We start from the raw sequence: 22,412 nt of genomic DNA, 5'->3' as shown, positions 1-22,412 counted from the left end.
GAGTCAGGTGCTATCCCCTTTTGTTTTTTATACTGTGAACTGTGAGGTGATTATTCCTTTTTCCTTTATGTTGGATGTGTATTTCTAAATGTTTTCCCTTTCTTAGGTGAGAAGCCATTTACTTGTGAAATCTGTGGCAAATCTTTCACAGCAAAGAGTTCTCTTCAGACCCATATCAGAATCCACAGGTAAAGATTTGCAGGTATTTTTCTCATATGGGAGTCCTCATTCAACCCTGGCATTCAGTTGGGTGACATGTTACCTATACAGTCCTTTTCCCTAATTATTACACTGGTAGAAGTTTTTATGTAGTTTACAGTTATCTTTTCAATAAAGCAGTTCCCCACTTAAGCCAAATCAGGAAAACTGGCTCTGGCCAGCAAAAGTTTATATGATTGATTTCATTTCTTGAATTTTTATTTTTGGGCTGGGGACTGATCCAAAGCTTAAGTTCTTCAGTCAAAAATAAATATTAAATTTAATGTTTCCGAATAAATGTTTTTGTTCACATAGCTTCTAGATTTGATTTAATACTTTTTTTAAAATATGTTTATTTTCGAGAGAGAGAGAGCACGAGTGGGTGAGGGGCAGAGGGAGAAGGAGACACAGGATCCGAAGTGGGCGCCAGGCTCTCAGCTGTCATCACAGAGCCTGGGAACCTCAAGATCATGACCTGAGCCGAAGTAGGACGCTTAACCGACTGAGCCACCCAGGCGCCCCAATTTAATAGTCCTTCTAAGGCAAATAATTAAGGGTTACTCAAGTTTTTAATATTGAAGTCCATCATATATACTTAATTGGCCACAAGAGTCCGAAAGTTGGCAATGAGGGGGTGCCTGGTTTGCTCAGTCGGTGTAGCACGCGACTCTTGATCTTGGGGTCGTGAGTTCAAGCCCCACATAGGGTGCGAAAATTACTTAAAATTAAAATCTTTAAAAAAGAAATAAAGTTTGCAATGAGAACTAAAACCAAAAAGGAACTTTCTGTGTGATATATAAATATTTGCTTTCTTATCTGAAATATAGACTATGGAATCATAAAATTTTATCACATCTAGCCCAGCCCCATCCACCACCCTTACTCAGATACCATCCCCGCCTTTTCTTTTTCTTTTAGGATTAGAAACTAAAACCCACGAAAGTTGGGACTTGCTGTGACTCCTTAAGTTAGTAGAAGAACCCATGACTTATGACTCCCAGTCAAGTTAATTTTTCCTCTATTCTTCTCCCTAAATAATCAGGAAGTAGCAAATCTGTTTTTAAGATAAAACGTGTATTTTCTTATAGAGGAGAAAAGCCATACTCCTGTGGCATATGTGGCAAATCCTTCTCTGACTCCAGTGCCAAGAGGAGACACTGCATTCTGCACACAGGCAAAAAACCCTTCTCCTGCCCTGAGTGTAACTTACAGTTTGCTCGCTTAGACAACTTGAAGGCTCACTTGAAAATCCATAGCAAAGAGAAACCTGCATCAGATGCCAGCAGCGTTTCTGGCAATAATAACACTGAAGAGGTCAGGAATATTCTTCAGCTGCAGCCCTATCAACTGTCTGCATCTGGAGAGCAAGAAATTCAGCTTCTTGTAACCAATTCTGTACATAACATCAATTTCATGCCTGGTCCTAGCCAAGGAATCAGCATTGTCACAGCAGAGAGTTCTCAGAACATGACTGCGGACCAGGCCGCTAATCTCACCCTGCTCACGCAGCAGCCAGAACAACTGCAGAATTTAATTCTTTCAGCCCAACAGGAGCAAACAGAACACATTCAGAGCCTCAATATGATTGAAAGCCAGATGGAACCCGCACAGACCGAGCCAGTGCATGTAATCACACTCTCCAAGGAAACCCTGGAACATCTTCACGCCCATCAAGAGCAAACAGGGGAGCTCCATTTAGCAAGTGCTTCAGATCCGGCTCAACACCTGCAGCTGACGGAGCCTGCTCCCCCGACACCCACCCACCATGTGCCCCCACCCCAACCACTTAGCCAGGAGCAGAGCTGACCTGTAAACGTGTGTGATCGATTGGTCTCCTCCCAGTGAGCCAGCTGTAACTGTGCCGGAAGGCAGGCTTTCTGAAACACTCACAAGTCTTTCCAGAGGTGTGATGGCTAGCTGCTAGTTCTGATGCTTTCCATCCAGGCAACAAGACGTGTGTATCGTATCTTGTATGTAGTCCGGATTTGGATTTAGCATTCATTATTGATGAATGGTTTTCATTTTCATCCAAATCTCTTAAGGTGTTGGATGATTTTTATTTGGGGGCATTGATTTAGACTTCTCTAAGTCTTGAATGTCCATGGCCACAGCTTATGGCCTTGTGACCTTTCCATTTTTATTTTTTAGAAAAAAGGAAGTCCTATGTTGGTTGAATTGGGTAGAGTGGTTTCTTCTTTATTTCTCTTAGGCAACCCGGTTGCTTCTATAAGACAAGTCAGGGCTGAATACAGATAACAACTTTGGAGAATCTGTCCTTTTAATACTTTCTAATCCCCTAAAACAGAGTAACTCAACATTTAATCTCTGTGGTATGGTGGGCTCTTCGTGTCAGGTTTGAGGTAGATTCAGAGACATATAAACTAAAAGTCTATTTTAAACCAAAATGAATATAACAAGAAAACCAAAAAGTACAGGATTATTTTAAAAATTCTGAACTCAATTTTTCTGAGAAACATGGATTTACATATTTTTGAGGGGGTTTACATATTTTTTTAAAAGAAGGTTATTGAAAATATAATTTAAAAGTCTAATTAAAGAGTGAAACGGATCAAGACATTCAACCCATAAATTACAAATTTTTGTCAGCAGTGATAATTGTTCTTTCTGATGAAGTTAAAGCTTTCTCAGTTATCCTGGAATATAAAATTCTATTCAGTGTATTTTAAGTATCAAATATACTCTCCTGAATTCTAATTGATCCTGAAAATGATCTGTGTATTATGTCTGATAACTTTCTGAAGATGGGACCTTATAATCTATTTTTATTGCAAAGTAGGTTAAATCTTATAAAATGGACACATCATTTTAAAAAGTAAATATCTTCTACTTTTAAAAATAATTTGAGCCTCCAAACCATAGTGGCCAATCTGTAATTGTTGTACAGTTTTAGATAATTGTCAAAAGTTGAAGTTATGTTTGAGTTAGGTTTTCAAGCCCAGTGTACTTTATTGGAGACTTTGATTACTTTCTCTTAAGTAAACTGATAACAGATTTTGGAGAGAAGAAAATGGGCACTAATCTAAGTTAACATAATGCTGGTGGAGCGTAGGGGTAATCTACCCTAAAATTAACAGGATCATTACATCAGTTACTTATTTTCTCTCTGTAGACATCTTTGTTTGATTTCCACCTGAGTCCAGAACGTTTTTTTGGAGGTTAAAATAATGGGATTCTTCAGGTTTGAGAGAAGATAAAAGCTTTTTTTTTTTTTAAACATATTTGCCAAACTATATTTTAGTATATATAATTCACAAAATTTATAAAATGATATATATCTTACGTATACCAATCAAGTAATGTTCAAGTCAGGCCTGACTAGAGCCAAGATAGTAATTTTTACAAATACAGTTATGACCTAAATATTATTTCAAATTCTTAGTCATTTAAACTACTTCAATCTTACTCTTAAAATGCAAAGTTTTTGCCAGTTTTTCAAAGCTTACTGGCCCACAGTTTCTTGAGATACAGAGTATTAATATAAATGAATTTTTAGCTACTCACTCTGGAGAGCTAGAGAATTTATTCAGGAAGTACGGTCACATAAGTCAAGTTTAACTAGCTTTACGACAGTCTACCTCTGCACTAGGAGAAATACAATGTGGGCCTCACGTAATTTAAAATTTTCTAGTAGCCACATTAAAAACAAAAAGGTGAAAATTGATTTGAGTAAAATTATTTAATACCACATTTTCCAAATATTTCAACCTGTAATCAGTATAAAAACGTATTAATGAGATATTTTTTTATTCTTTTTTGCATACTAAGTCTTCAAAATCTAGTATACACTCAATCTGAATGCTAATATTCTTTGGACATACTTGACCTGTATTTAGAATTCATGCAATTTACAGTTGAAAACCTAGGTTGACATACAAGTAGTTGCACACTGAATTTTTTTTCAATAACTGAAATGATTATCAGTTAAATTTATATTAAAATCTGGGGTGCCTGGCTGGCTCAGTCAGAAGAGCATACTTCTCTTGATCTCAGGGGTCATGAGTTCAGGCCCCACACTAGGCATTAGAGATTACTAAAAAAACAACAAAAAGCCCACCACCGGTTCCTTAGTCACACTAGCCATATTACAAGTTTTTTTTTTTTTTTTAATCTTTATTTATTTTTGAGAGAGACAGAGTGTGAGCGGGTAAGGGGCAGAGAGAGAGAGGGGGACACAGAATCTGAAGCAGGCTCCGGGCTCCGAGCTGTCAGCACAGAGCCCGACGTGGGGCTCAAACTCCCAAACTGTAAGATCATGACCTGAACGAAGTCAGACGCTTAACCAACTGAGCCACCCAGGTGCCCCGCCATAATACAAGTTCTTGACAGCCACGTGTGGCTGGTGGCTCCTGTTCTGCATGGCACAGGCCTACCTGCTTCTAACTTGAGAGCCAGTTTCAGCCATAAAAATATCTTCCGGAAGAGTTCTGGTTTATTTACCTGTCAAAGGGAAAGGAGAAAATGATAGCTTTATAAATCTAGCTTCTCTTTTGTGTCCCCAAAACACCTTCTGCCCTCCGAAATCCCAAATTCTAAAGTTCAGTGACTCTGTATCCAAAGGAAATGTCATGCACGTAAAAATGTCTCTTACGTGTTTGAGAAATTTTTGGCTCAGTGTTTCACAACTTATTTTGTATTAAACTTGTACAGTTTTTAAAATTGTTTTAATAAGTGCGGAAATACAAAGTGTACTTCTTAGGAAATAGAACATTATGCTTTGGGTTACTGAAATGCACCTTATCGCTTTCAAAAGTGAGTCTCTGGTTTTCTCTGAGTTAGAGGGCTAGCTTTGGGAAGACTCGAGCTCCTGCCATCAAAATAAGTTATTTACACATGTGCTTGTCTCTGCTTCTTGAACATTTTTCTACCTCTACTGTTTTCTGCAGTCAGTTCCTGTGTTTAGGAACTGTGAGCAACCAGTCACATAATGCTGAAAAATATAGTGATATTCCCGTTATAGATGCTTACATCTAGGTTTTCATGAATTGGATAATAATATCTGCCACATACTGAGTCTTTATACTATAGGCCAGGACTGAAGCCAAGTGTCTTAGGTCTGTACCTTGGTGCTCCTCAACGTTCTTTTGTGTCGTGGCTCACAAAGTAGGATTTATGCAGCACCCTGCAATTAGGGGACTCCAGTGCCCTCGGGCCAGGACTGGCATATTTGCTTGCTGGGGCTGCCATAACGAATACTACGGACTGGGTGCTTAAAGCAACAGAGATCTATTTTCTCAGTTCTGGAGGCTAAAAGTCCAAGATCAAGGTGTGGGCAGGGTTGGTTTCTTCTGAGGCCTCCTGACTATCTTTTCCTCCCTGTCTTTGCATGGTCTTCCCTCTGTGTGTTTTGTCCTAATCTTACAAGGACACCAGTCAGTGTTGGATTAGAGCCCACCCTAATCCAAATGACCACATTTTCACTTAGTTACCTCATTAAAGGCCCTATTCCCACACAGTCACATTCTGAGGTACTGGGGATTAGGCCATCCACGTGAATTTGGTGGGGGGGACACAATTCAGCCCGAAATAACTGGCACCTGGAATGAGCAGTGTCTGGGATGCACCTATAGCCTATCTGAAGCAACATTCCTATTTTACTTAATCTTCATGACATTTGTATGAGCTAAGTAATATTGCTATGCCTATTTTACAGATGAGAACATAGAGGCCCTAACAGATGAAGTCCATTGCCCATGGTCACACAGTAATTGGCAAAGCCAGAACTGCTGCACAGCACTACCCTGCTTCCGCCAGATGGGCTTAACTATCACCAGACTTTTGAAATTGAAGCTGAATTTCTCTTCACGTACGATCCGCTTGATGTAATGGAAGGTTTTTGGCTAAAATTGAGGATCTGGGGCCCCTGGCAGGCTCAGTCGGTAGAGCATACGACTCCCAATCTTGGGGTCTATGAGGTCAAGCCCCAGGATGGGTGTAGAACTTACTTAAAAATTGATCTGTGTCTGACATTTTAGCACGATCAAACGTTGTACATAAAGCAATAATTGTAAAAGGTGTATAGTCTTTCTCCTATAGAAACGACTACCACATTAATACTTATATTAGTATTTTACCACTATTGGTTTAAAAACTTAACAGAAATTTACCAAGTCCATGAAAGTTACTGCTGATGTGAAAATGTCTTAACTAACATGAGCCTCCGTGAGCCCTTTTTTCGAACTCCTAAGGATAGTTTATGTTTAGGGCGGACTTGTTTGACTTTTTGCTACCCTTATTTGTTAAGTATTGAGGTGAATTATCACCCTCACTTTTCAGACTAAATTAAGACTAAATTTTTTTTTTAATGTTTACTTACTTGAGACACCGCATGCACACAGGTGGGGGAGGGACAGAAAATGGGGGAGAGAGAATCCCAAGCAGGCTCTGCACTGTCAGCACAGAGGCCAACATAGAGCTCAGTCTCATGAGATCATGACCTGAGCCCAAATTAAGAGTCAGACATTTAACTGACTGAGCCACCCAGGGGCTCCTAAAATAAGCCTAAATTCTTAAAAATTAAAAGAAAACTCTTGGTTTCACTTTTGTAAACAGCAGGCTTGGAGTGACCTCTAAAAATTCCCCTTGCCTTTTGTAAACATCAGGTCTCAAGGAATGACCTCTAAAAGAAACAGGAATGTCACTGTGATAGATGATGTAACTTTCAAATTTTGTGCATGTAATTAAGCAACAAACACTTTTGTTGGCTATAATATATATATAATATATACATACACACACTAAGTATGTACATGTATGTACACATACACACACTATATTTAGAATCATTCTCCCGTGAAAGGTACCACACTGGGAGAGCTTTTAAACTAAAGTTCAATCATACTTTCAACACAAAATGTAGGAACTTGAACACATTTTAGGTAACATTAGCAAGAGATCATAGCCTTTTTTTTTTTTTTAACATCTGAAAGAAAGGGAAAAATCGGAGCTGGGGTCAAGTCAGGGAACTAACTTTGTTGGTCTCAGAGTATGGATTTATCATTTATTTTGAATTTTAGTATCCATAGATTAATATCTTCCATGTCCATTGGATCATTTAAAATACAGATTTGAAGATACTCCTAAAGAATAGTTTGGCTTTTGGTTTTAGTTCAGGTTACTTTTATCCTTGTTGGATGCAGGGTTAAACTGAAGCTTCCCTTAGGCTAAATTGGAGTTAAAACTCCACATTTTTTAAATCTCCCTCTCATGATTAAATGGCTTCTGGACAACACAAATAATCTTAGTGTTTGAAGTATAAAAGTGCTCATTAACAAAAACACAGGAAAATATTTCATCCTGAGCCTGTTCGTATTTTTAACCTTTGTCTCCTGTGTTATCTTGGTGTATAAAATCAGCATGTTTTCACCTCTGGAGACCGTACCGGAAGAGAAAGCAGCATATAGAGGAATAAGTTTGCAAGGAAGAGTAGAAATAGGGACCCAAATATGCGGTTCAGTCACTCTTGTCAGCTGAGAGAGAAAGCCGGAAGCCATTCTTGACAGGGCCCTCGTCTCCTGCTATATGCCCCAGCCATCCCCACATTAAGTCAGTTTTGCCTCAAACGGTTTTGAATCCATCCACTGCTCCCATCCCCCCTGTTGTACCGTCACATCCTCTTGCCTGGGTTCCTGCCAAGGCCTAACTGACCCTTTCTGCTCCTCCCCCTCCGCCGCTTTCTCCACTGGAAGTGGTGGTGATCTATTTGGGCTCACCATTGTGCCTTTAGCAGCGTCTCGGTCAATGAATGGATATTGTGTTATTAAGGCAAATATGATCATGTCTCTACTTCAAATCCTTCTGCAGTTTCCCACTGCACTCAGAATAAAATCTGAAATGCAGCTTCCTCTTGGGCCTCTTCCCCATTCTCACTTCTAGCCACTGTCTCCCTTGCTGTTCCCCAAACATCCAGCAATTTCCTGCCTTAAAAGCTGGCGGCGGGTGGTTTCTCAGGCCTTGAAAGGTTTCTGCACCTACTGTGATGTCTGCTCAGCTGTCTGAATTCAGTGTGTCACTTCCTCAGGGAGACCTTCCCTGACTCTCTAATTTCAATCAAGCCACCCTGTCATATCTGTTCACAGCACTCTACACTTTGCACCCAGTTCATAATTATGTTTATATCAGGAAATGTGTCTGCCTGTCACACTGCAGCCATAGCTCCCGGCCCAGGACCGTGGGTGTGTTGTGTGACCTCACAGACCTATAGGTACAAGGTCATATTACAAGGTGGCTGAGATACGTCACCTACAGTGTGAGGGGAGGCACTGCTGGGACACAGAACATGATATGGATTAGAGGAAAGAGATCCTGTCTTCATGGCTTGGAGTCTGGGCCTTCTAGTCTCTGTACATTTCTTAGGGTCACCAACATTTTAGAATTGAAATGAGCCCAGGAGGTTGAGTAATTAAACTGCCTTCATTTAGAAATGATAAGGCTGAAGCATGGTGGTTGGTGACTTTTTCAAGGTCACACTAAGCTGGTGAAGCAAAGCTGGAATCTGACCAGAGCTTCTGGATTACAGATCAGTAAGTATATTACCCACTGCTTTATGCTCCAGTGTGTATCTTTAATTAGCAGAAAGTGAAACTCCGAGTCAGCAGATTTTCAGCATTGGAGTCATTATTGTTCTGTGATCTTTTGAAGACAAATTTTACCATTTATCATTCAGAGGGCCACATAATCCTTTCTGGCTGCAACAGCAAAGTCATTGAATTAAGGGCTAGATCCTGTGGGGCCTTTGCAAATACACTAAGTTGGAGCGGCCAGTTTTTTACCATCTGCTAATAAAAGGGACATGGGACGGTTCTAAAAGCCTGGTAACCCATTTATAGTGGACTTAAGAATACTTTTTACACTGTGTATTTAAATATGGGTGTGTCTAATTTTTGGCACATTCATTTCAAGCCAAATAAAGAGTCATACTCAAGAGCTAGGAAGGGCCCGGCTGGGAGGTTGCCCTAGTTTCCTGAGTGTGACCTGGCTGAATTCCCTGCCTCTTCTGGCAGAGAGCAGGCATTTCCCCTTGCCTCCCTTCCCTTCCTTGCCTGCCTCTCAGCTAGAGCCGGGAGCAGTGAATGTTCAGGTCTTACTGGGTCTCTGAGGGTTTCCAGAGGAAAGCAAAGGGAGAATAAAGAGGAAGGGAGAACCACAGGGCACCCAGCTCTTTCTGGTCCCTGGATCTCAAGGAGAGGGACCCTCCCATTTATTCCTCTGTTTTGTGAGTATTTCTCACATAACTGTGTCACTTCCTCTAAACAAGAAACAGCTTCGTATGATGCCAGGCTTTCATCTGTCAGGTTGCATCCACACTGGCATGGTGGAGCCCAAACACACCTGGGCCCCATACTAGCTCTGTCACTTGCTGTGTAACATGTTGCAGGACAAAGAATCTCTGTGACCCTCAGTCTCTTTTCCAGTAAAATGGGACTGTTTTGGTCACTGAAATTATGGTTATACTCATAGTAGCTGCTCAATAAATGAGAATTGATGTATATTTAATTCGTTGAATGACCGCGGGTGCCTTCACATTCAGCCCCGTTTCCTTATCAGGAATATGAGGAAGTTGATCCCAAAGGACTCTCAAGCCCTTTTCAGCATTGACAGTTCTGCAGGTCCTCACTCCAAAGCCTGCTTTTAACACTGGGGATCTAGCCTCTCTCCCACACACCCCTCCTTTTCCCCTTTAGTAGTGGTCTAACGACACCCCCACCCCCCACCAAGACCCTCTTGCCCTCTCACTTCTCAAGCCGCTTGTTGAAGCTGCAGACTGCCAGGTTCCCCGGACTTCAATCCGTGCCCATTGTCCTCAGCCCGGGTCTTGGGACAGACTTGTCGCAGGGCGTGGCGGACCCTAAGCCTGGATCCATCGTGGGGCGCCCGGGCCATGGCTCTCCTGGTAGGAGAGGTGAAGAGAGCACAGACGTTCCGGCGCCACCTACGGACCCGCCAGCTTCTGCAAACTTCTTGCCCAGCCCTAGCGCCCTATCCGCCCGGCGCTCAGAAGCCGCTCGAAGAGTTGGTACCGCTCAAGGGTGGGTGGCCTCGCTTGCCCGGGAACGGCTAGCTCTGCAGACGCGGGGACCGGGATGGAGGCCGCGGTGCGCTGTCGGGCGCCGGGCGGCGCAGACCCCGAACTTCTCAGTCCCAGCCAGCCCCGCCCGGGTCTCCGACCCCCAAGCGGAACGGGGCATCCGCAGCGCCACGCCCTCGGGCACCACCCTGCAGGCGTGGGCGGGCCCTGGGCCGCCCGGGCCCCAGATCGCGGGGTAATGAGATGCTAATGAGGCGCGAATAAAGGCTCACGGGCCGCGCGTCCAGCGCCAAAGCTCTTACCCGGCCGAACTCCCCTGCCCCGCGCAGCCGGCGCGCCGCCCCGCGTCCGCCGCTTTCCCCTTGCGTCTCCTTCACCTCCCCTTCCTCCACCCCCGCCGTCCCACCCACCCCCTGGGACGCCCGCCGGGCAGGAAGCGGCCCCTCCCGGCTCGTGAGAGGCCCGGTAAGTTGTCCAGCTGAGCCTGCTGTTTGCCCCCTGCCCGCGGGGGGTGAGGGTGGGGGCTCGCTTCCGGGGAAATACGATCCTGGGCGCTCGGGAACTCCGCCTGGCGGGTCCCCGCCGTCTCCCCTCGCCCCCTGCCCTGCTCAGTTCCTCTCCAGACTTTATCGTCCAGAGCGTGGATTCCACCCCCCCACCCCAGTGCCAGTGGTCCAGCTCCCTCTCCATCCTTCCACACTGCTCCGCCCCTGGCACATCCTTTGTCCTGGCGTTTGCAGGCTGAGTCGCCCCTTCTGTACGCATTTGCTGAGATCTTCCTCCTTCCATTTCCCCTACCCTCAAGAGAGACCTTTGCCTTTTCCGGCTGCCCGCGTCCAGGTGACACGCAGCGGGTAACTTTAGTTTCTTTCTCCTGCCTCGGCCTGGTACGCTGGGCTCAAGCTGGGACCGGTAGAGTGGCCGAGTGGGTTCGGGGGAGGAGATCATCTCTGAGGACATGTCCTTATTGATGCCACCTAATTTCCCCGGGGGCAGCCCCGTCCTCTGTACCCTCTTCTTTCTCCCAGCCCCAGCGTGAGAAGGCCCCCTCGACATCCTTCAAGTTGTGTGGGGGCCCGAGCGAGGGAGAGGGGGACAAAGAGAGGCCTTGTCTGGGGAGATTCCTGGGAGAGCGCGCCCGGGGCGCACGGGGGAATGGGGCGGGGCCTCGATGCGAGTGGGAAGAAGCTGGGAAGAGGGAATCCGGCTGTCACCCCCACCCTCCACCGGCCCCGAGGCCCACTGGAGCAGCAGCCAGTCACAGGGGAAGTGTTTTGACCACAGTGAGTCAAATAGACCTAATCCTCCCTCACCCCAGTCAGTCGCAACATCCTCCGGCTGTTGAGGTAGTTTGGCGGGGAGGAAAGTGGAACCTACGCAGTTAGAGGCTGCCTCCCCCTCTTCAGGAGGCAATCACGAGTGCTAAGGAGGAAAACTTTGTTCCTGGCATAAGACACACCCCACACCCAGCGTGGCACTGAGGTCATGGAGGGGCGCCCGCACAGGGAGGCAAGGGGTGAGATGGGGCAGTCGGTGTGCTCTGTGGCTGGGATGGCAGGTATTAGGTTTGTCCCTGTCTGCAAGGAAGACTCTCCCTCTGGGCTGCCTGCCCTCTCCACGTCAGAGAAATTCTCCCACGCCCAGCTTCCAGGGCCTCATAAAGGCAGGATGAGAATTCCTGCTCCCAGCGCCCCAGAGATGGAGGGGAGATTGGAGCTCCCTGGAAAGGAAAGCTGAGCTGGAGATTCCCTGTCTTCCTGCCCGCCCGCTGTGCCTAAGACTGCTGATTTCTCATTTCCAAATTTGGCAAATTTCACTTGGAGTGAAATCCTTGGAGTAGAAAGATAGCAATTGTCTCTGGAGCAGATTGGGAGTGGGCTGGGAGAAAGGAGCAGAGCCAATCAGGGGTGGACCCAGAGCCCCCTGAGGACACCAGCCTGCTTTTTTCTCCTCCCCATCCTTCTCCTTTCGTCCTTCCTCCAGCCTCTTCCCCTTCTTTTCCCTCCTTCTCTCCAGCAGCCGCCTGCCTTTGTTCAGCTGCTCCGGTCCCTGGGAGCGTCAGGGGCCTCATGGCTTCACCCACCTCCACCAACCCAGCACATGCCAACTTTGAGAGCTTCCTGCAGGCCCAGCTGTGCCAGGATGTGCTGAGCAGCTTCCAGGGGCTCTGCGGGGCCCTAGGGATAGAGCCCGGTGGGGGGCTACCCCAATATCACAAGATCAAGGCCCAGCTCAACTACTGGAGTGCCAAATCGCTGTGGGCCAAGCTGGACAAGCGAGCGGGCCAGCCTGACTACCAGCAGGGCCGGGCCTGTGCCAGCACCAAGGTGGATATGCGCTGCCAGGGATGGGGCTTGGACAATTGGGGAAGGGGGGGGTCAGAAGAGGGAGATGGGATGCCATGCCCGTACTGCCTTGTGTGTTCACAGTGCCTGGTGGTGGGCGCGGGACCTTGTGGGCTGCGGGCTGCTGTGGAGCTGGCACTGCTGGGGGCCCGTGTGGTGCTGGTGGAAAAGCGCACCAAGTTCTCTCGCCACAACGTGCTCCACCTCTGGCCCTTCACCATCCATGACCTGAGAGCACTCGGCGCCAAGAAGTTCTATGGGCGCTTCTGCACAGGCACCCTGGACCACATCAGTGAGCACCACGTGGTGGCCTAGAGGGGTGGGTGAGCCTGGGTCTAGAGACAGTGGGGGGCTGCTGGGACAGACAGCCAAGAGGCCGAGTGGACAAGATTCACTTCAGCCAGGTGACCTGAAGGACTCAGGTTCCTCATCTGTAAAATGGGCAGTTGAACTGAGTGATCTCCAAGACCTTTTCCAGCTCTGACCAGAAGAACACTAGTGCTGGGGGGTGGGGGGGTGGGGTTGTGTGGCCCTGGGGTCTCTGGTCTTAATCTCCTCTCTCTTCCAGGCATCCGACAGCTTCAGCTGCTTTTGTTGAAAGTGGCATTACTCCTGGGGGTGGAAATTCATTGGGGTGTCACTTTCATTGGCCTCCAGCCACCTCCCAAAAAGGGTAAGTACTTCTCTGCTCCCAAGACTCCCATCTGCCAAGGGTATTTTGGTCTATGGAAGAAAAAGGATGGGGTTGAGAGTCACTGGGTCACCCTTGCTATAGTGTGGCCGTGTACAAACCACACTGAACCTCATTTTGAACATCTGTACAATATGTCCTTCCTCAACTACTTTCCACGTTGTTGTAAAGGTGTAATTTGATAGTGTGTCATTGCTTGCTAAACCATAAACTGCAAAGCACCTTATGCATTTGTTTCACTGGCTTGTCCTGGGAATGTAGGGGCCCTTTCAGACTTCCACACCTTTGTGCCTCTCATACCTCCTGCCCCAGGTTGTGGCTGGCGTGCCCAGCTCCAGCCCAGCCCCCCAGCCCAACTGGCCAACTATGAATTTGATGTCCTCATCTCTGCTGCTGGAGGTAAATTCGTGCCTGAAGGTGAGTGGTCCTTTCCCTCAAAGAAGTCAGCATCTTGGGCTCCTCCTGGGCCTTTCTAGGCTATCATACTGCTCATTTTGTTGCCAATACCCACCTACCTCCACTTGCGTGCACTTCTAGGCTTCACAGTGAGGGAAATGCGTGGCAAACTGGCCATTGGCATCACGGCCAACTTTGTGAACGGGCGAACAGTGGAAGAGACGCAGGTGCCCGAGATCAGCGGTGTGGCCAGGATCTACAACCAGAGCTTCTTCCAGAGCCTGCTCAAAGCCACAGGTTGGGACCTCCCCCTGTAAGATCTCCCTTCCCTCTGGCTGTCTGTGGGCTGGCTCCTTCCTCTCCCTGCCCACCCTGTTCTCAGTCCAGGTAATCCCACACTTTCCAACTTTGTGGTCTTGGCAGCAAAGAACCTGTGCCCCGGGTGATTCAGTAGGCATAGCCCCGCTTGGCCATCCAGCGTGATAAGTCGGAAATCTCTCACAAATGCATGGGCTTTTGCTTTGTGCTTCATTATATATGATTTTTTTTTTAATTTTTAAAAAAGTTTTATTTATTTGAGAGAGAGAGAGAGAACATGAGCAGGGCAGGGGCAGAGAGGGAGGGAAAGAATCTCAAGCAGGTTCTGTGCCGTCAGCGCAGAGCCCAACACAGGGCTTTGACTCACAAACCGTGAGATCATGACCTGAGCCAAAATCAAGAGTCGGATGCTTAACTGACTGAGCCACCCAGGCGCTCCTCTTTATGTATGATTTCACATAAAAATGATATAGATTAAAAATGAAAGCGGTGCTTCCAGAAGATGCTCTAGATTTACTTTGGTTTTGCAATGCCATGCCTCCCTGGGGTGTACACACCCCAGTTTGAGAAGCCTGGCTCTTATCTGCAAGCATGGTGCAGGTCTCCTAGCTGCCACCCGTCCAAGTTTCTCTCTTTACTCCCAAGTCCTCAGGCCTCCCAGGCCCAGGACAGATGGTTCATCCATTGTGCCACCAGAACTCACGGGCCCCTGTGCAGGGGACACCCACTGCAGTCTAAGCTGTGATCCCAGCTCTCAGAGGTCAAGCATGGCTGAGGTGTTTGGAGAGGTGACACAGGATAAGGAGACACACCTCCCTTTGTTTTGTCTTCCCCCTGACCCAACCCATAGGCATTGATCTGGAGAACATTGTGTACTACAAGGATGACACCCACTATTTTGTGATGACAGCCAAGAAGCAGTGCCTGCTGCGGCTGGGGGTGCTGCGTCAGGTGGGGCCCGGGCCCTGGCAGGGAGGGGCTGGGCAGTGGGCCCTGAGAGGTAGAGGCCAGCCCTGGACACAGTGTTCCCCCCTGGTGTGGAGGAGGGAGCCTGTCCTCTTCTGCCTGTGCCCTGACATTTTCTCCACAACGAGCTCTTCTCCCCTGGGATTTCCATGGCAACCTGAATCCTATTCCCATCCCCTGTACCCGTCATGGAACTACATGTGTAAGCTCCATGAGGGCAGGGGTTTTGTCTCTTTGTCCTTTTTGTTTGCTGATGATTCCTAGGGCCTTGAAGGGTGCCTGCTGTGTAGTCAGCACTCAGTGAATATTTGCTGAATGGACTAGTTGAAAACCTATGTGCTAGGTACTGTGTTGAGAATTTTATATGGATTTTCTCGCCTAAATTCTCATAAGTACCTTGAGAAGTTAGGTATGTCATCTCTAAATGATGGGGAAACAGCCTGAGAAGTTCAGAACTCAGTCCAAAGCAAGTGCACGATGATAACAGTAATGGTACGAGGCCTTGAGGGCAGGGTGGGGCTTGGGAGCCCCCTAGCAGGGTGAGTGCTGAGGAAGGGGCTGGAGGATGGCAGGCAGGATAGTATGTTCGCATTCTGGTCCAGCTCAGTCTTCAGCTGCTATATAGCCTGAGGAAGCACTGTCTTAGGGCCTCCGTATGTGCACCTTCTCCGCCCAAGGGGATGGGCTGCCCAGTTGACCCTGCTGGTTCTGATGTGTCCTGTAGGACTGGCCAGATACCGACCGCCTGCTGGGCAGTGCCAATGTGGTGCCCGAGGCTCTGCAGCACTTTGTCCGGGCAGCTGCTGACTTCGCCACCAATGGCAAGCTCGGGAAGCTGGAGTTTGCCAAGGACGCCCACGGGCGGCCTGACATCTCTGCCTTTGACTTCACAAGCATGATGCGGGCAGAGAGTTCTGCTCGAGTGCAGGAGAAGCACGGTGCCCGCCTGTTGCTGGGGCTGGTGGGGGACTGCCTGGTGGAGGTGAGGAGGTCAGGGCTCCCTGATTGGGGGAGGAGGAGGGACTTCCAGAAACAGCCACTCCTTGTAAGGAGGCACAGGGGCTCCATGGTTGGGAGAGGAAGGTTGCCTCCTGGGAAGGAGGGGGGTAAAAAAAGGTTTGCTCTTTGTGGGGAGGAGTGAGGGCTGCTTGGTATGATGTGTGGTCCCCTCAGCTATGATTTTGGGGGCACCTGGGCTTGGGACTCTTAGCAGACTCTCACTGAACCATTTCCTTTCTTTCTGACCCTGCAGCCCTTCTGGCCCCTGGGCACTGGAGTGGCTCGGGGCTTTTTGGCAGCCTTTGATGCCGCCTGGATGGTGAAGCGGTGGGCAGAGGGTGCTGGGCCCCTACAAGTGTTGGCAGAGCGGTGAGGCCTGAGTTGGGGGGTGGGAAGGGCGGGGGTAGAAATAGGACTAGGATCAGGAAGAGGGTGGGGGTGCTGGGTGAATAGGGTGGGGGGCACAGGCAAGAGGATAAAGAAAGGCCTGGTAGTTCTTGAGAGATGGGTGCTAATTCGTGCTCCCGCTTGTGCCCTTGCCTTTGCACTTACTCCCCCAGGGAGAGCTTGTACCAGCTCCTCTCACAGACATCCCCAGACAACATGCACCGCAACGTGGCCCAGTATGGGCTGGACCCAGCCACCCGCTACCCCAACCTGAACCTCCGGGCCGTGACTCCCAATCAGGTCAGACCCCTGGCACCTACCAGACTCCAGGCCTGCCCTGTCACTGCCCCTGTGGGTGAGCCCTACCCCAAGCAGGCCCCTCCCCACTGGGCTGAGGCAGACTGTCAGCCTGCCTTGAGACCTGAAAGGGGCTGCCTTAGGTACGAGACCTGTATGACGTGCTGGCCAAGGAGCCTGTGAGGAGGAAGAGTGACAAGATAGATGGAGGAAAGCCAGCCACAGGTGAGCAAGCTCTCCTCCGGGGGCAGTGTCCCAAATATTTACCACCCAGTGCGGTGCACGGACCAGCCATCAGCACAGTTTGCAGCCTTAGGCTGGGAGCAGAGCGCTGGGACATAGCCGATGGTGGGGACGTCTGGGGGCCTCCTGCAGAGTGGAGAGGCAGCAGGGCACCAAGCAGCAATCGCTTGCCAGTCTGTGTGCACAATATCGGTATTTCAACAACTGCTACCGCCCCAACAGCCAGAGTGGCTGATGGCAGCCGTGCTGCCCTTCCAGCCTTGCAGACCCAGACCTGCCCTCCCTTTGAGTCTCTGGACCCTCCTTGTCCCCCAGTTTGTAGCTTCCTGCCCTCTGTGCCTAGCAGTGATTGCACCTGATTCATCCCTTCACTTTATTCCAAGAAGAGAAAATTGGGAGGAAAGCAGTGATGCTCAGTGAGCACTAAGTTGGTGCCCCTGCAGGGGTGGGTCCTGCCTCCACCTCCCATACTGACCCTCGTGCCCATCACCCGGGTTGCCTTTGAGCCAGGGCCCTTCAGCACAGCACAGCCTCCCCTCTCAGGGTCGACAGGCACCCAGGAGGAATTGCTACGCTGGTGCCAGGAGCAGACGGCTGGGTACCCAGGTGTCCACGTCACCGACTTGTCTTCCTCCTGGACTGACGGGCTGGCTCTGTGTGCCCTGGTGCACCGGCTGCGGCCCGGCCTGCTGTAGGTTGCAAATTGGGCTCAGGGGTCCCTGGCAGTCCATCCTTCTTTCATGCCTCTGTTCCTCCTCCCACCTCAGGCAGTGTGGACTGGTGGGGAGACCACTGTGTAGGAGTTACACAGTTGAATCCCAGGACTGCCAGTTTCTGGTAGTCCTTCTGCTCACGTCACTTCCCTACCTGGGTTTCGTGAGAGTCCTGTGCATTCAGTAGGGGAGGTTTGTGAGTGGTGGAGCACCCCCCCACCCAGGCCAGAAAGCCATCACTGGGCGGGTGGGGAGCGGGAGGGGGTGTGTACAGCAGAGAATCATCCCCCCCATGCCCTATGCTCCCTTTACACCCCACCAGCCCCTGCCTGCTGCCCTCTCCCCATCCTCTCCCGCTTCAATGGGGTCAGGTTCTGGTCTCCCATTGGCTTTTCTCCCCGGCATCCCACAGGGAGCCCTCAGAGCTGCAGGGGTTGGAGGCCCTGGAAGCAACTGCTTGGGCACTGAGGATGGCAGAACATGAGCTGGGCATCACGCCCGTGCTGTCCGCAAAGGCAGTGGTGACAGGGAGCGACCCGCTGGGCCTCATCGCCTACCTCAGCCACTTCCACAGTGCCTTCAAGAGCATGCCCCACAACCCAGGTAGCCTGGAGGGTAGGTGGGTGGGAAGGGGGTGGGGAAGGCACCCTCCAAGGGACAGCTAGGAGACATACCCTGGACTGGACTGTAACGGTCTGTTCCGGAGGTCCAGTTTTGGTTTCCCATCCGTGCTGACAGGCTCTGTCACTCAAGGCTCTCTGGGGACTTCCAGTGCTGTGCTATTCCTTGGCAAACTGCACAGGACCCTGCAGCGGACCCGTGCCCAGGTGGGGAGTCTGGGCAGGGTTGCAGCTGGGCAGCGCGTTGCTAGTGGGAATCCTTGGGGTGATGGGAGGACGTTCAGAATCGGGGGAGGGCTGGGGGCTCAGAGCTCCCATGCTTAGAGTGTAGGACTTGTTGCAGGAAAATGGGGAGGATACTGGTGGCAAGAAGCCGCGCCTGGAGGTAAATGCATGTAGGGGCTAGACAGTCCCCTGCTGTATTCCCTGGGTCCTGTCCTATGTTCTGTCCCCCCATGTCTTGCTCCCTACCCCATGCCCTGTAACCCACCCCCACCTCCCCCCCACATCTGGGTTCCCTTCCTGTCTTGCTTCTTTTCCAGCCCTTTCTATTCTGTGCATACAGCCACTCTCCAGCCCCTCTACCTCCCTGCCCGAACACTTACCTCCTTAGGTAGATGCTAAGACCCCAAGTACTGAGGAGCCACCTGTCCCAGAGGCTGGTGTACCCCTGACACCCCCACCCCAACACCAAGAGGTGAGAAAGGGGGCCCTGTCTGCAGGCAGAGGCCTGGGGAGGGCAAGGAGGGGTGTTTCAAGGATCGGGAAGATCTTTGCTGCTGGCCTCGACTCCAGCTGACCCTGTGGTCTGGGGTTCGGTGCAGGCTGGTGCTGGGGACTTGTGTGCACTTTGCGGGGAACACCTCTACATCCTGGAACGCCTCTGTGCTGATGGCCGTTTCTTTCATCGGAGCTGCTTCCGCTGCCATACCTGTGAGGCCACACTGTGGCCAGGGGGCTATGAGCAGCACCCAGGAGATGGTAAGTTGGCGTGGGAGATCTCCACAGACACTTTGGGCCTGTCCCTGCCTGAGGGCAAGGATCTTGAAACTGCAGGGGAAGTAGGGTACTGGGCATGAGGTGGCAACAGGCTCAAGATGGCACTTGAGTTCCCCTGGGTTTAAGGTCTCCTCTATCCCCTCCAAATCTCTAAATGTGGGGTTCTAAGGAACCAGGACACCAGCAGAAATTCACCTGCAAATCCAGAGTCCTGCCACCCCCGCCTTCCCTGATAAACTGAGTATCTGGGCATTGGGCTGCCTACATCTTATGTCTTCTCCCCTCCTCCACCCTTCCCAGGACATTTCTACTGCCTCCAGCACCTGCCCCAGACAGGCCACAAAGAGGATGGTAGTGACCAAGGCCCTGAGAGTCAGGTAAAAGCTGTGAAACTGTTGGGAGTGTGGGAAATAGTAAAGGGATCTAAGCCCCAGCTAACTTTGCTGGGGGTAACTGGATGTTCTCCAGGAAAAAAAGCTCCATGAAGGTAGGGTTTTTTATTTTACTTATTGATTTATCTCAAATGTTTAGAACACTGCCTGACCCGTTGCAGTAAATGGCATAAGTGAATGAATGCCAGAACCCACATTTATCTAAAGGGGCAGCCTCAACTCCACAATGGGCAGATCACTGACCAGACTACATGGTGGCTTTTCCAGGACCTTCCCACACCTGATGAAAACAGCATGCCATCAGGGCCCTCAGCTTCTGTCACCCCCCAGGAGGGGACCGGTCCTGTCCCAAGCACCAGCCGGCCTACCCGTCAGCGGATCCGCCTCTCCAGCCCGGAACGCCAGCAGCTGTCCTCCCTTAATCTCACCCCTGACCCGGAACTGGAGCCCCCACCCAAGCCTCCCCGCACCTGCCTTGCTGTGGCCCGCCAGGCCCTGGAAGGCAGCTTCGTAGGCTGGGGAATGCCAGTCCAGAGCCCTCAAGGTGACTGCTTTGCCCAGACATGCACACCCAGGGTGGGGATGCCATGGGTGGTACTGGGATTCCTGAAAGGGGAATGCTGGGGAATCGAAAGGGAGGTGTGGGGCCCAGGCCATGTCTCCTCTGTTCAGTTCCTGTGGCTATGGAGGAAGAGGAGGAACAGAGTCCCTCCTCCAGTGAGGAAGAAACAGAGGAAGAGGAAACTGTGACTTTGGACTCAGACACAGAGCAGGTGAGTAGGAGGAACCTGGCCACCTATTCCACTGAAGCCAGCACGCATCCACCAAATATGCCCCACGGCCCACCACAGGAAAAACCTATAGAATGCCCCCTCCTTTGAGCCAGTTTCTCAGAATGTCTTCTTACCCAGTGTGACTCCAGTCTCTAAGCCTCTTATCTTTTCTACCAGAACTTACCCTACTTACCTCCAGCTCAGGAAGCTTTGGTCCCTTCCAAACAAAGCTTCCCCAGCCCCTATCCAACATCGGGGCCAGGCCCTACCCCTGACCGGCCTGACCCTGCCATAGGCTCTGAAGATCTTGGCCAAGAACTCAGGCACCATGAGCAAGTACCCAACATGGCGTCGGACCCTGCTGCGCCGTGCTAGGGAGGAGGAGATGAAGCGGTTCTGCAAGGCCCAGGTGAGGGGTCTAGGGGTTTGCAGAATTTCTGATAGGGTCAGAGTTCTGACGTGGGATCAGACTTTCTCCGGTGCTCTTTCTTGAACAATCCAAAGACTCCTGGGCCTCCTGTCTTGCACCCCTCAGGCTGTCCAGAGGCGACTAAATGAAATTGAGACCGCTCTAAGGGAGCTGGAGGCTGAGGGCATGAAGCTGGAGCTAGCCTTGAGAAGCCAGAGCAGTGAGTAAAGATAGGAAGAACAAGCCGGGACACCCCTCTGCCTCCTAGCCGTGCGTTCAGCCCCAGCAGTCCCTCACACCACCAGGCCCTGCTTCTAGCAGACTCCACTCCTCATGCCCCTGACACCTGTGACCCTGGTTAGGGACTGCCTGACCACCACCCCCCACTCTTCCTTCCCATCAGCATCCCCAGAACAGCAAAAGACACTGTGGCTAGAACAGCTGCTACAGCTCGTTGAGAAGAAAAACAGCCTAGTGGCGGAGGAGGCTGAGCTCATGATCACGTAAGGGGAAGGGGGTGGGGACAGTGGCACTAGCCAGACCCCAGCCAGCAACTTGGGCACCTGGGACAGCCGTGCCTCTTCAATCTCTGCCCTCCACAGGGTGCAGGAGCTGAAACTGGAGGACCAACAGTGGCAGCTGGACCAGGAGCTACGAGGCTACATGAACCGGGAAGGTAGGTGGGGTGTAGAGAGGTGGACATCATGAGGCTGGTGTTTGCAGCCTTGTGACCCCAGACACTGATCAAGCAATGTGGTCCTCTAGTCTGAGTGCCTCTGAAACATTTCAGGAGGAAGCCAGAGAATGGGGCTTCAAGCCCCTACTCTGCCTTCAGTTCAATCAGGGCTGCACAATTAGGCTTTTATGTAAGATTGCTTTTAAAAATGGTGCTGCTGCTGGGGTGCCTGGCTGCCTCAGGTGGAAGAACGTGCAACTCTTGATCTCGAGGTCATGAGTTTGAACCCCACGTTGAGTATGGAAATTACATATGTACATACATACATATGTATATGTGTACACACACATATATATAATTACATATTATATGTATACACATGTATCATATATATGTATATATACAAACCAATCAATCTAAACTAAAAAATGGTGCTACTACTAAACAAGGCTAGAAACCACTGGTTTTGTTTTTTTTTTTTTTTTACAGTGCTCTTCCTCATTTTACAGATGAGGAAACTTACCCTACCTAGTTGTGGAAGTCACATAGGCCAGGATTAAGTTGTGCCTTTCCTGCCTCCCTGTCCGGTTCCCTGTGCTCTAAGCTTTGTCTTCTTCTTCAGAATTCCTGAAGACCCCTGCTGACCGGCAGGCTGAGGACCAGGTCCTGAGGAAGCTGCTGGATGTGGTGAACCAGCGAGATGCACTTATCCGCTTCCAGGAGGAATGCAGGCTCAGTGAGCTAGCCTCGGAGCCGGGGGCCCAGGGCTAGAAGTGGGGGGGGGGGGGGCTGCCTGCCCTCTTCCCTATGAGGAAGACCACCTCACCCGAGGACTATGCCACCCTGTTCATCTGGGCTGCCTGGGAGGGGCCTCACTGTTTACAATAAAAATGTTCCTGTCACACACAGGCCTGCCTGCAGGTGAGATGCAGGGAGGGCAGATGT

The 22,412-nt window shown here is 50.0% G+C and overlaps 2 protein-coding genes and 1 long non-coding RNA gene across 15 annotated transcripts in view; 2 read left to right on the top strand and 1 right to left on the bottom strand.

Annotated features, from left to right (window-relative positions):
* ZBTB24 (zinc finger and BTB domain containing 24) overlaps nucleotides 1-6,566 on the top strand; it is a 16,405-nt gene extending 9,839 nt beyond the window's left edge. For 2 of the 5 annotated variants that reach the window (XM_042986943.1, XM_007078738.3), the window contains 2 exons: nucleotides 107-188; nucleotides 1,287-2,402. In XM_042986943.1, the coding sequence (XP_042842877.1) occupies nucleotides 107-188; nucleotides 1,287-2,004 (800 nt within the window). In that variant the 3' untranslated portion in view covers nucleotides 2,005-2,402. Of the gene's footprint in view, nucleotides 1-106; nucleotides 203-1,116; nucleotides 2,403-5,869 lie in introns of those variants that run through there. The other 3 variants (XM_042986944.1, XM_007078739.3, XM_042986945.1) reach the window with 3 other exon arrangements.
* LOC102961182 lies at nucleotides 2,359-10,604 on the bottom strand. Of its 2 annotated transcripts, none has more exons than XR_006217792.1 (4): nucleotides 10,546-10,604; nucleotides 9,952-10,105; nucleotides 4,590-4,656; nucleotides 2,359-2,440 (listed from the first exon to the last, which is right to left on the bottom strand). It is a non-coding gene; the product is annotated as an uncharacterized LOC102961182 (long non-coding RNA). The 2 variants fall into 2 exon arrangements; XR_006217793.1 differs by lacking the exon at nucleotides 2,359-2,440 and adding an exon at nucleotides 4,450-4,476.
* Nucleotides 10,097-22,412, top strand: MICAL1 (microtubule associated monooxygenase, calponin and LIM domain containing 1). 8 transcript variants are annotated; one of them, XM_042986933.1, is made up of 25 exons: nucleotides 10,097-10,244; nucleotides 12,260-12,570; nucleotides 12,673-12,880; nucleotides 13,157-13,261; nucleotides 13,592-13,696; nucleotides 13,817-13,972; nucleotides 14,844-14,944; nucleotides 15,684-15,941; nucleotides 16,212-16,327; nucleotides 16,519-16,645; nucleotides 16,786-16,867; nucleotides 17,396-17,576; nucleotides 18,011-18,201; nucleotides 18,337-18,425; nucleotides 18,550-18,603; nucleotides 18,832-18,915; nucleotides 19,043-19,199; nucleotides 19,518-19,594; nucleotides 19,877-20,153; nucleotides 20,282-20,382; nucleotides 20,678-20,791; nucleotides 20,918-21,011; nucleotides 21,195-21,294; nucleotides 21,394-21,467; nucleotides 22,090-22,412. In XM_042986933.1, the coding sequence occupies exons 1-25, from the start codon at nucleotides 10,097-10,099 to the stop codon at nucleotides 22,236-22,238; spliced, it is 3,459 nt and encodes a 1,152-aa protein (XP_042842867.1). In that variant the 3' UTR covers nucleotides 22,239-22,412. The 8 variants fall into 8 exon arrangements, with proteins under 8 accessions (XP_042842867.1, XP_042842872.1, XP_042842869.1 ...); XM_042986938.1 differs by lacking the exon at nucleotides 10,097-10,244 and adding an exon at nucleotides 10,614-10,708 and having other exon boundaries at nucleotides 12,263-12,570; XM_042986935.1 differs by lacking the exon at nucleotides 10,097-10,244 and adding an exon at nucleotides 10,617-10,708 and having other exon boundaries at nucleotides 12,227-12,570.

This window comes from Panthera tigris, chromosome B2 (genome assembly GCF_018350195.1).
Source record: "Panthera tigris isolate Pti1 chromosome B2, P.tigris_Pti1_mat1.1, whole genome shotgun sequence".
Taxonomy (NCBI): domain Eukaryota; kingdom Metazoa; phylum Chordata; class Mammalia; order Carnivora; family Felidae; genus Panthera; species Panthera tigris.
Note: the sequence above shows the minus strand (reverse complement) of the source record. Positions and strands in the feature narration are given on the sequence as shown.